This window comes from Tympanuchus pallidicinctus, unplaced genomic scaffold (assembly GCF_026119805.1).
Source record: "Tympanuchus pallidicinctus isolate F22 unplaced genomic scaffold, pur_lepc_1.0 scaffold18, whole genome shotgun sequence".
In the NCBI taxonomy this organism is placed as follows: Eukaryota; Metazoa; Chordata; class Aves; order Galliformes; family Phasianidae; genus Tympanuchus; species Tympanuchus pallidicinctus.
The window spans coordinates 14,434,312-14,446,206 of record NW_026294699.1 but is presented as its reverse complement, the minus strand read 5'-3'; the positions used below and the strand labels follow the sequence as shown (position 1 = coordinate 14,446,206).

Genomic DNA, 11,895 nt, shown 5'->3' with positions numbered 1-11,895 from the left:
TTGGTAAAGAATTCGTTTAAACTGTTTGGAAAACAAGAGGTAAGATACCTACATACTTAGGTTTATTTTTTGCCGAATAGATTTGCTTTGTCCTCTGCCGTTTCCTTTATCAGTTCCACCAATCACACTCATGGCCAAGCAACATTCATTTCAAGAATTGACAGAAATTCTGTCAACCACAAATACAAATAACACATCCTGGGGTATATGTGATTGCACCATTGATGCTTAGGTGGCGTAGGGCTGTGCTTTTGTTTGCTTGTTTGTTTTCCAGAGGAGTCTCAGCAGTGGCATACACCTGGGGCAAACAACGCATACTTTGGAGAGATACAGAGGAATATAGAGTAGAAGTATTGAAGCAGTTATTTAGCTTGCTTGTGATACCAAACTGCAGTGTGAGGCCTTTCTGATTTTTTTTCCCCCACAAATTTGCCAATGAAAAATGAAAATGCAATAACCATTAAATGCTGAGGTGGTAGGACGTGTTTAGGCTGCCCAGTCCAACCAGGTGACCTAGCAGTAAGCATCTGCGTTAGTGCAGTAGAATGCCAAATGCCAAACAGAAGTTTGCTCCCTTTCATATGAAGATGGAAAAATTTTTGTCTGAGAATCAAGTCAGTGACTGGATCTGGGAAGGCAGCTCTAGGTCTGCTGCTGTTCCATGTTCGCACATGTCTGTTCTTTGTAATTCCTGTGTAACAACACAAATTCTTGTGTAACAATATTGTAAACTCTGAATAGAACTGCTGTGGCACAGCCCTGAAATGTTTGTATTTAAATTCGTGGTGTTTGAGTCACATAAGAAAATAACGTCCTTGTTGTCAGCATTTGCCTCGCTATTCCCGGTAGCAATGCTTAAGCCAGAGGAGTATCCTTCCTGTACTGCAGAACAGGAAATAAGCTGGTTCCTTTTACATTCTGAAAACAATGAAGTTTGTCCTTTGCCTAACTTTTAGAAATTACATCCATTTTGATGTTCTGGACAATGTGTTACTTTGTTTTGCTTCCTTGTGAAATACAATGGAAACAGCATGTCACAATCATACATCCATAATAAACTATTAATGCAAAATTTGAGAATGTAAGTATTACAAATTTAGTGTATTTTTTCTTGACCAAGCATCCTGACCATCGCTCAAATAAAAGATGAAATTTCACATTAGGTTAACAGCTATACACACCTAAGAAATAGTGAAGCACTATGATAAAACAATACAAGCATAAGGGAAAATTAACTATTAAAAAAACTTTTTTTCTGGAGGGGAAGTATGAGTTTTTTATGATACATGTTTGAAGCAGTCCTTTTATCAGATGTGACCAACTAACAGCAAAATCCATTGCAAATAAGGATTTAGATTGCTGCAAATTATGTTCCTAGCAGTTGATCCTTAATGGTGCCTGTCCTAGAGGTTAGTTAGGTCCAAATGTATATAGCAAAAATACTTCTGAAGTTGAATACTTGGCATCTTTGAAAGTTTGTCTTGAACTTTTAAGAGGGATATTATGCTTACATTTGAATGGTTGTGTTCTTTTGTCAGTACTTCAGCTGAGGCTACAACAAAGACGGACACGTGAACAGCTGGTGGACCAGGGCATCATGCCACGTAAGACTTGCTTTAATTCTAGTAATTTTTATTACTATAATGTATTAAGTATGAACTCACATATAAAATAATGAAGATCAGGATTTCTCTAAGATCATTGAAAATAACTATCATTTGAAAGGACCAGTGGAATCCTTATGGTTACCTAAATGAGTGGGAAGTAAATTCATCACGCTTACCTAATGTTACAGTTAAAATAGCCACTGTGATGAAACTGCAAACTAGACAGTGATAGGACAAAGGGAAACAGTTTTAAAGTAAAGAAGGAGAGATTTAGATGGGATGTCAGATGGAAGTTCTTTACAGAGAGAGCGGTGAGGTGCTGGAACAGGCTGCCCAGAGAGGCTGTGAGAGCTCCGTCCCTGGAGATCTTCAAGGCCAGGTTGGATGGGGCCCTGGGCAGCCTGGTCTGGTGCTTGACCTAACTGTTGGCAGCCTGCCTGTGGCAGCGAGATTAGAACTTGATGATCTTTGAGGTCTCTTCCAACCCAAGCCATTCTATGATTCTATGAAATAAATCAAATTTTATAAATGACTGAACACCAATACCAAAGCCAGCAGTATTTTAAGTATTTCAGTATTTTAAGGATAAATGTTGCCAGACCAAACCAAAGGACACGCAGAAATTATAACTAGGGCATCAACAGGCAAGTCTTCTGTGTTAAATCTTGCATGATCATGGCTGTGATGTTACAGGACATGACTTTGGCTAGGCATTGTGCATCAAAAGCTTTTGTGCTTAGCTTCTTCCCATCATTGCATACGAATACATTTCCAGGAATATACGAGGAGGCTTTGTTTATTCTGGGGTTGATTTTATTTTTCAGAAGGCTGCTGGTTTTTTTTACTAGTTGCCAGAAGTTCCTGATCCATTTGTCATATCTGGCAAAGCACCCAAGCTGGTGTAAGAGTTTGGTATTCTTCTCTTCCAGATCGGATTATATACTGGTAGTGAATGCCTTTAGATGCCATCTTTTGAAGTGTTGAGATGCTGCTGATCAGCTGTAGTGCGAAGTGTCTTGCTAAGGCCGCAGTGTCCTCAAGATCATAAATTTATTTATAAATGCATAAGTTTATTTATGCTACCAGGATTCTGTAATGCTGAGCTCCCAACTCTGAGTACCTGCCATCCTTCCTTGAAAGCTGTGCAAGAAGTTAGTAAATCATGAAGTTACTAAATCGTTTTTATCTCTAACTGTTCTACAATTGGAATCTAACTGCAGTTTATAGTGTCTGAACTCCCAGCATTTTATTTTGAAAGCAAGTAATTGACATGCTTTATGCAAATGCGCTTTATTGCCAGAGTCTGTTTCCCTTTATTTGATTGATTATATGAATTTGATTTCAATGTGTTAGAGGTGATGGTTGTTTCAGCAGCACTGTGACACCTGAAATCAATTTAGGAATCACAAGAGGATCCTCCTGAATAAAGGCAGGCAGAAGAGCTGTACCGAGGCTTGTCCTTTCTACCCCCGAATACTTCTCCTGTGGTCTGTCCAGAGATAAATTGTTCAGACAGTTTCACGTGATGATTGTTTCTTTCCTTCTCGCCTGGCTGTTTCACAAGGTTTAAGAACTCCTAGGCCTGTACACTTGCCACAGAGGCTCCTAGTAGAGGCAGTGGATATTCATCTGTCATCAGAGAAGTTATCTCCAGCTCTTCAATGTGAGAAGTCTTGCTTGCTCTTGATACTGTACTTTATGGTATAGCAGGCGTGCACCTTCTCTTGTGACTAGCATAGCAATAGTGCTATCTTTTTTCACTGGGGTGACAAGAAGAATTCAGTTCTGTCAGTGTGCACCATGATAAGGAGCATTGGATTTCAGAGACGTACCAGTTGGATTGGCCTCTTCTTTCTTCCATTTTCAGTTCTGGTAAAAATAGTTTTCACACTCAGTAACCAAGGGGCAGCTGTCCACCAACATACACAAAGTACAGTAAGCTCATTTAGCTCATAAAATTTAACTCATTGTGGAGCTTACCAAAGGAGTGATGACTCCTGAAAAATTCTTCCTGTTGAAAGAAGTACATGAGGCCAGCATCCTGGGAGATCAAAGGAGACTGTAATAATTTCTAGCAATGAGTGGTAAGATCTCTGCTTTAATCAGGACTGTCTAGCTCTGAATGTAGAACGTGCTTGTCTTGTGCATTCCATCACAAAGGAGTACAGGGCTATACTCAGCAGTAGAACAGAGCTATTTTATACCCATCCAGTTTCTTCTGCTCTGATCAGGACAGAGAAATCTACAATTGCTTTGCACCCCAAATAATCCTTGACAAAGGATCAAAAGATTGACAGCCTCTGAAGAAAAGTGGGGACCTTCCTGTTGGTCTTCCTTCAGTTTCATCTAGAGAATTACCAGGCTTTGTTCTCCAGTTAAAAATTCAGTTTACCACTTTCTTAGATTTTCCCCAAGTAACAGCCTCTGCTGTACCTTACAGTTAATAATTAAGTCATAAAAACCTACCAAACTGTATGCCCCTGTTTAAGATCAAGAACTGTGGTGAGACTTGAATCACAGTATGTGGTAGAATACATTAGAAAATAAGTACTTCTGGCTTCCCGCTCTCTTTCATCCTTGATGGTAGTTCTTCTGGTTGCTATTAATTCTGCTTCAAGAGAAGGAGAAATTTATAAATTTATGACTCATTGCAGTTAATGCCCTCCAGACTCTGTCCTAAGATAATGTTGGTGTTGCACTGTAACCAGGAAATAAGCCTGCCAACGTTCTTCTCAATCCCTCCTGTTTTTTAGGGCAGACTATATACTTCACACTCTCAGTGTCAGGACATCTTTCTAAATCTTTCACTGGCCCAGATTCTTTTAGAACTGTTTGTGTTCACCGCTAAGAAATCCAGGGTTTGGGCTTCTGCTCATGGGCTGCCCGCACTTCCAGCTGCCCTGCACTCCCAGCACAGAAGACTCACAATGAGTGACTGACTATTGATGCCATGTTTCACTGACCAGAACGAACCGCTGTTCACATAAAGGACACTGAAATCCTCCACCCAGCTGCAGGGTTTTATTGCTTATTTATTTACTGCTCCCCACGTGCCATAACATACGCTTACCCATTTAGAAAAAGACCATTTGCTGTAACTGATAACTCCCTGCCTCCCCAGCTTTCTCCTTTCCCTCATGTTCTTGCATATACAGCCCTGTGTTGAGAGCAATTCAATACCAGGATGTGCACTCCAACTTTTTTGCTAAGCAGCAAGAAGAGTGAGAGTTTGCCTTCTGTGGACAATATTACTCATAAGTGAGCTTTCTTTGTCTCTGTGGTAGATTTCTGCACTGCAAAGAAGCTGTGGATTTAAATCACAGCCAGGAAGAGTCAAACCTGTAGATGGCTATATCTTGCCTGGAAACATCTCCCCGAAAGTTTTTGAAAGGCAGTACACATGGCTGTCATCAGCAGTGTCTGCTGAAGTGGATTGTGTGTTTGTGACGGAGAAGAGCCATGTGATCCCTGGAGGTCTTTCCCAGCTGTACCATTCCCATGATTTACCTGTCTTTTTTTTTTATGAAGTACAGCTGGGCATTCTGCTGCTCTTGCATGATTTACACACTAAGCAAATAGGGTTTCTAATATTAACGGTCTCCTTGAGTATTGCTTTGAATTGATACATAATGTAGAATCATCCTATTTTCTAATCTGAGCACACGAAGCTTATACAAAATTCTTGAAAAATCAGCATAAATACTTATTAAAGGACAATTCATCTCTTTCTGGTAACAGCAAGGGTACCATAGGTACAGCTGTATACTAATGTAGAATCACAGAATAGAATCATAGAATCACCAAGGTTGGAAAAGAATTCCAAGATCATCCAGTCCAACTGCCGGCCTACCACCAGTATCTCTCAGTAAAGCATGTCCCTCAGTACAGCACCTAAATGTGTCTGGAACACCTGCAGGGACGGTGACTCCACCACCTCCCTGGGCAGCCCATTGCAGACCTGACCGCCCTCGGAGAAGTGAGCGCTCTTTCAGAGAAGTTTAGCGGAATAAATGAAAGTATTTTGGCGTTTTATGTCCTATCTCGTAAATCTTCTGCTGTGGAACAGTTTTAGTTAACAGTCTCTTAGTCCACTTAGTGAAAAGTTAACTGTTATGCAGTGATATCTGCTGAAATCATATATTCCATGTATTCTGTGTTAAGTAGAAATTAAAAGAAACAGAAATTTATACAGTTGGCCTGAGTCAAATGTAAGCCTGGTCAGATGCAAACACTGCCTTAACGTAGTATTAAACAACCAGACACGGATGGTGACTACGGTATTTCTTTTGTTAATCACTTCTTATCTCCTTAACTTTTACTTTTCCCTTCACAGCTTTGAAAAGTCCCGCTGCATTCCACGAGCAGATAAAGAGCCTGGAGCGAGCCAGGGTAAACCACTTTGTGTAAACTTGCCATTAACATCTGACAATGGACAGTCACTTGTATACGATATTGAATTTTCTATTTGAAAAAAAATCTGCCCATTGCAGTAACAATATGGGCTTGTACCTTAAAAGGATCTGTTAGATCTGTTATGTTGGCACCAAATCTAAGGAAGTTTCTTAATCCTTCCTAAATCAAGCACCTATGTGGGATTAACTATGGTCATATTGCAACACATACCCACATAGTCCAAGGAAAAAATACTTGGATTAAATTATTCTTGTGATATATTTCTGTAGCAAATATCTGATCTTACTACTGTAATTTAGCGTGGCACAGAGGGATCAACTCCAGAAACATTCCAAATTTGTTTTGGGAAGATAGAAATTCATTAATACAGCTTGACTGAAAAACAAAAACAAAGCAAAGCAGAACCCTCTCTGGTAGCCCTGTTGTAACAGTGATCTGCTGTTCTGAATGCAACTGCAAATATTCATTTTTGGACATCAGTGCATTACTTGCTGCTTTTTCAAATAAATACCAGTTAATGATAATTCTTCATTTCTTTAAAGACTGAAAATTTTTTGAAGCACAAGATTCGCAGCAGACCGGACCGGTCTGAGCTGGTCAGAATGCACATCCTTGAAGGTAAGTAGGTGCCTTTCAAGCAGAAGGAGCTCTGTTACGCACTCAGCTGTCTAACTGAATTGGGCTTTGATGCGAATTATTTCTAAATGTCTACATGTTTCTCTGTTTCTACAGTGTCTTTAATACATACAGCTGTGGCAATGAAAGTATTCCTAACTGTGCATTTTTTGGCAAGTGCATATTGCTTTTAGTCCCTAATGGTAATTATGCCATGGTGTACATACATATAAGCATTACTTCAATTTCTACTCATTACCGTAAAACAATTGACAGTTCTGGACATTTTTCCTCCCCAAAAGCCCCTACCTATTATAAACTCGACTTCCACCTTGCCGTGTTATTTTGCTTGTTGCTCAGTAGCAGTAACCTGGTTTATGAATGAGTCTGCATTACTGTGATTCATCATAATCTTATCAGCTGCAGAAATTACCAAATAACCATAATCCAAGTCAGTTTAATGTTCTTTAGTTTCTAAACATGCATTTGGTCTGGATAGATAAAGTACCAGAGGGGAGTCTCTGTAATGATAAACCGTCTCCATATTGACAAAATATCTCCAGATTTTTCTGAAATACAATTTTGAAAATTTTCTACTTGAAAAATCAGTTATCAGTTAAATCTTTACCATAGCATACACAGGTAAATATTAAAGCAGCAAATGCTATCTTTAGATTTTAATTGGAATTGGCTGTTTTATATTCTTTGCTTTATTCTTGGACATTATAAAAATGTTTATTAAATTATTATTGCTTTTAAAAAATAGGTTATATGTATTTACTTTACTTTTTAGAAAGCAAAGCGTGAAGGTGGAAAGTATCTTTTCATGTTATCTTAATGCTAGTTTGAGGTTTTCCAAATCATACCTGTATGCTTTTGATGTAAACAGAATGGTTAGATGAGACAATGCTAGTTGTCATGAAATTGGAGAAAGATTGAATAGAATATTTAAATCAACAAATATTTTAGAGACCTTTGCAGAGCCTTCGTTGCAAGCCACTCAGATGAAACTGAAGAGAGCACGCTTGGCAGATGATCTGAATGAGAAGATTGCGCAGAGACCTGGCCCTATGGAGCTGGTAGAAAAAAATATTCTGCCTGTAGATTCCAGTGTTAAAGAGGCAATTATAGGCAAGTAAAAGAACTACAGCATATATCGAGGCTTAAGATTAAAGTTCACCAGAAGAAAACATAGTTTACTTGTTCTTATTCTTTCAGCTTCTGATGCCTAAGTTGTGTCATCATTTAACCGAATATAGTCACCCAGTCTTTGTTCAAAGCCAAGCTAGAAATACACAGACCATAATACTCCATCTGAAAATATGTTTCTTAATAATATCATCTACATGGCTATCGCTGTATCAAAAATGCAGTAAAATACTTAACATAGAATATGTTCAGACTGACCTGAAAAGTGGTCAGTTTCTAGCAGCTACCTAATTCTGCCACCAGTGAGTGTTTAAGTTTAATTTCTATAACTAAAAATAATTGTTTTGCTTGTTCCTTTATAAACATTCTAGCAGTTGGACAACAGAATTACCCTCAAGCTTTAGATGACTATTCATTTGATGAAGACAGCAGTGATGCTTTATCACCAGATCAGCCAGCCAGCCAAGAATCCCAAGGTTCAGCTGCTTCCCCTGGTGAACCAAAAACAAGTGACTCACCATCACCAATAACACCAAATGCTACTACTTCAACACAGGTACAGTTCTAAAACATTGAAGCAAAATCTCCACAGTATATTTTTGGAACTGTAGAAATGGGGCATAGTTCCACATGAATTTAGTATCTTTGCTGTTGCAAAGAGTTGGCTGGAGCTCCACTTTCTGTTAAGAATTATAGACTGGAGTCCTTGCTTGGCTGTTGGTGGTGATGAAATTCCCATAGCCATAGATTCACCACAGTTCATTACAGCCAGTAGAAGAACTGCTGTTTCCCAGGGAGTTGTGTAAAAGGCCACATCCACGGCTTGCTATGGCTGTTACTGATTACTTCATGTCTATCTTCATTCTGGGCAAGGTGTTTAATTTTATCTGGATTTCTGCTCGTTCTTCTATGAATTTTTTTGTTTGGCAGAGAAAGACACAAATTAAAGGCTTCAGAGGAGGAAAAGGCAGCAAAGCTGTTATATGTTTTCTGACAGTGATCTGTTAAACAGTCAGCAAAGTCCACAAACAAGCCACGTTTTTATGCTTGCCCTTCTATTAAGTGTGCTTGTGGAAAATGCTTTTATTTATGCATTGAAACTGCCAGAGGATTTATAGCAAAGCCAGGGCTCTGCATACAGGAACCACACTGCACTTTTTAAAATAAGGCAAACCAAAAGGTAAGACAGAACTGAATATTGAGTTCTTACTTTACAAAGTAATGTAAAATTAAACAGCTGTATATGAGATTAATATTGCCTGGTCTCCCAAGATGTTTCCAATTCTTTTAATGGCCACGGACAACTTGATACTGTCTTTTATTTACCTATTAATGCAGTAATTCAAAAAGTATTGCAAAGTTCATGCTGAAAAAACAATGGCAGACACAGTGTACTGCACATCTGTTCTATTTCATTGTTCACTAACATAAAAATAAGACATTAACTGAGTTTCGTACCAAATGAATGTAATTTGTGCTGAAGAAACTGAAAACAAACCACATGAAATTAGATTCCTAAGACAGAGATTCCAAATGGAGAGCTAAATAAAAATACTCAGAGCAATACATGCCAAAAGCTTTTCAAGTAGGAAGCATAAGATAGAGACATGATTGCGCCAACAAAACGACTGAGCACTCGAAGCTGACTGGAAAGGCCCTTCAAAAGAACTTCAGTCCTCTGCTTATGGATTTGATAATGCCTTACAGCCGCTTCTGTGTACAGACCTAAAATGCAAAGCTGCTCCTCTGCAGAAGAAAACTGATGCTTACTTTATCGTTCCTTAGAAATAAAGAAAATGAGCCAACGTGTCTCTGCAGGCTCTGTCTGGGAAATTGATCCTTCATTCTTCTAATTTCCTCTGACAAATTTTGCATTTTATTGTAACAGAAAGTACAAAGAATATTTTGAAAACAGTGAAGGGCAGCCAGTGTTCTTTTCAAAGCTTCCTCCTCTGCACATTTTCAAGCCTCACAGAAAGTAACATAACTTTGGGAACCTTCAGCTCATGTTCACTGATGACCCAAAACTTGATTTCACCTGATGTATTTGCATCTGGTAAGGATGCAGTGCTTTACCACCACAATTCTGATGGTGCTAAACAGTTAACGTCAGAACAACTATCCTCAAAAAACAGCTGAACTTTGAGTAAGAATTGAATAACAATTTTCATAATATTCACTACAGCTTGTTGACCTGCTAAATGCTTGTTTGCATTTAGAATAAAAGGTTCAGAAATGATATTATCTGTATCTGGAAGTAAAAGTTCTGTTCATATGAAGTAATTCTTACATTACTTTATGAAGTAATCAAGTGAGGAAGCTGAGATCTGTTTAGATTTTTAAACTACAATTTAAAAGCATAACAGGTAAATGACATACGTGGTTAGCTGCCTCATCTGGCACCAGCAGTAAGATCAGCAAGTCTGTAAAAAGTTTTGTGTTTCATATGGTTGAAGTCCTTTGTAGTTCAAGATAACTAAAGTAAGGAAAAAGTTATACACTACGGCAAGGAGATTATTTAACACCACGAGTTTCAAGCAACAGAATTTAAGAGATTGTTTTCTGAAAGACACTGACTTTTCCATTTTAAACTGTTGTGTTCTCTTCGTGCAACTGTTCCTATGACGGCTCGCTTCCTGGGGATGGCTGTGCTGCCTGTTTCTTTTCACCCAGAAGCAATGAATTCCAAACACACTGCACTGTATGTGGAATTCTCTGAGGTTCAGTGACGTGAATTTTGAAATAATGTAAAATCAAACATCCCCACGGTGTGCCTTTAAGAAAGGGGTGCAAATATTCTCAGAAAATAAAAGTTCCTTACAGAGTAAAAACTGCCAGGAGTTTGGCTGAACAAGATCTTGGAAAATATTATTCATCTAAAAAATTGAAAATGAAAAAAAGGATCAAAAACACTACGCAGCTGAAATAGCTTATGAAAGCTAGGTAGCCTATTCACAGCTTTCAGCACAGAAAGAGTGGACATGACAGAGTTGAGCTCAATGCAATTTTATTATGTTAGAAAACGTTCTGGAAATTTCTGGCAGGAATCATGGTGGCGGGAAAATAATAATTTTTAAAAAATCCTAAGTCTTTATGGCATTTGGTACATTTATAGATGAAATGATGCACACAGTGCTTGTAGCAGCAAGGGAACAAACTCAGGAGAGTGCAGGCTACTGAATTATACCTACTCAGTAACATCATAGTGGTTGCAACTCCTTAGCAAATGCTACTGAAGATTCTTTCTTCAAATTATGTGGCTGCGTTAATACTGTGTGCTCATGAAAAAAATAGGTTAGTTTTCCTAGGTTGATGTTTGACCTTCGTGAAAGGCTTTTCTGAGGGCAGTAAGTTGTGGGGTAAGATTTTCTTTGCGTGCACACGATTCTGACCTCACACAGAAAATGTGAAGGCCTCAGTAAATAGCTGTTTTTTCTAAATACGGTGTTTTTCTGTAACTTCAGTCAGCTGCTGCAAGTATAGGTGCAGGGTCAGATTCTAAGGTGACATTATGAATGTTGCTTCAAGAGATCAGTAACAAACAGTGGTAAACCTGAAAATGACTGGTAACCGCATTCCGTTCATTCCTTAGCTATCTTTAACCTCTCTCTCCTTTTATTTAAAATTAGTAAAATCGTATAATTAACAAAATCTCCACTTATTTCCATATAAAAAAACTTCAGGAACTTTTAATATTCTTAAAAACTGTAACTGTGGTTGTAGAAACCTTCATGTATGAAAGCTTGGTAACTGTATCAAGGAAGAAACTGGAGAGGTTTTCCTGTAGTCCTTGCCTTAAAGACAAGATTTCTGTTTTCATTACACTGCTAGGAAGAAAGCTACTCCAGTGAGAGCTGTCAGTTCTTGAAGAATTTTCTAATTGCAGCGTTAAGAACTATGTAGGTTGCTCCAAAAGTAATGCCTCCTACTTATTTCCATGGAAACTACAAACAATATGAAGAGCACAATAGCACAATTAGATAGGACTACAGCTACAGTTTGTCAGTGTAGTCGCCACCATTAGCTACACGTTTTTGCCACGATGAACAAGAGCTCTTCATTTCGTGCTGTGACACTATACATGGCCATCTGGAAAGTGGTTTGTCTTTCA

General features: G+C 38.5%; 1 protein-coding gene and 1 long non-coding RNA gene across 11 annotated transcripts in view; one reads left to right on the top strand and one right to left on the bottom strand.

The window, feature by feature from the left end:
• The window catches only part of MRTFB (myocardin related transcription factor B), a 309,172-nt gene that overhangs the window by 270,884 nt on the left and 26,393 nt on the right, over positions 1 to 11,895 (top strand). For 9 of the 10 annotated variants that reach the window (XM_052679453.1, XM_052679447.1, XM_052679451.1 and 6 more), the window contains 5 exons: positions 1,539 to 1,604; positions 5,941 to 5,996; positions 6,563 to 6,638; positions 7,605 to 7,766; positions 8,156 to 8,340. In XM_052679453.1, the coding sequence (XP_052535413.1) occupies positions 1,539 to 1,604; positions 5,941 to 5,996; positions 6,563 to 6,638; positions 7,605 to 7,766; positions 8,156 to 8,340 (545 nt within the window). The remainder of the gene's footprint in view (positions 1 to 1,538; positions 1,605 to 5,940; positions 5,997 to 6,562; positions 6,639 to 7,604; positions 7,767 to 8,155; positions 8,341 to 11,895) is intronic. The other variant, XM_052679449.1, reaches the window with a different exon arrangement.
• LOC128078861 (uncharacterized) overlaps positions 1 to 11,895 on the bottom strand; it is a 45,177-nt gene that overhangs the window by 7,905 nt on the left and 25,377 nt on the right. The window lies entirely within an intron of this gene.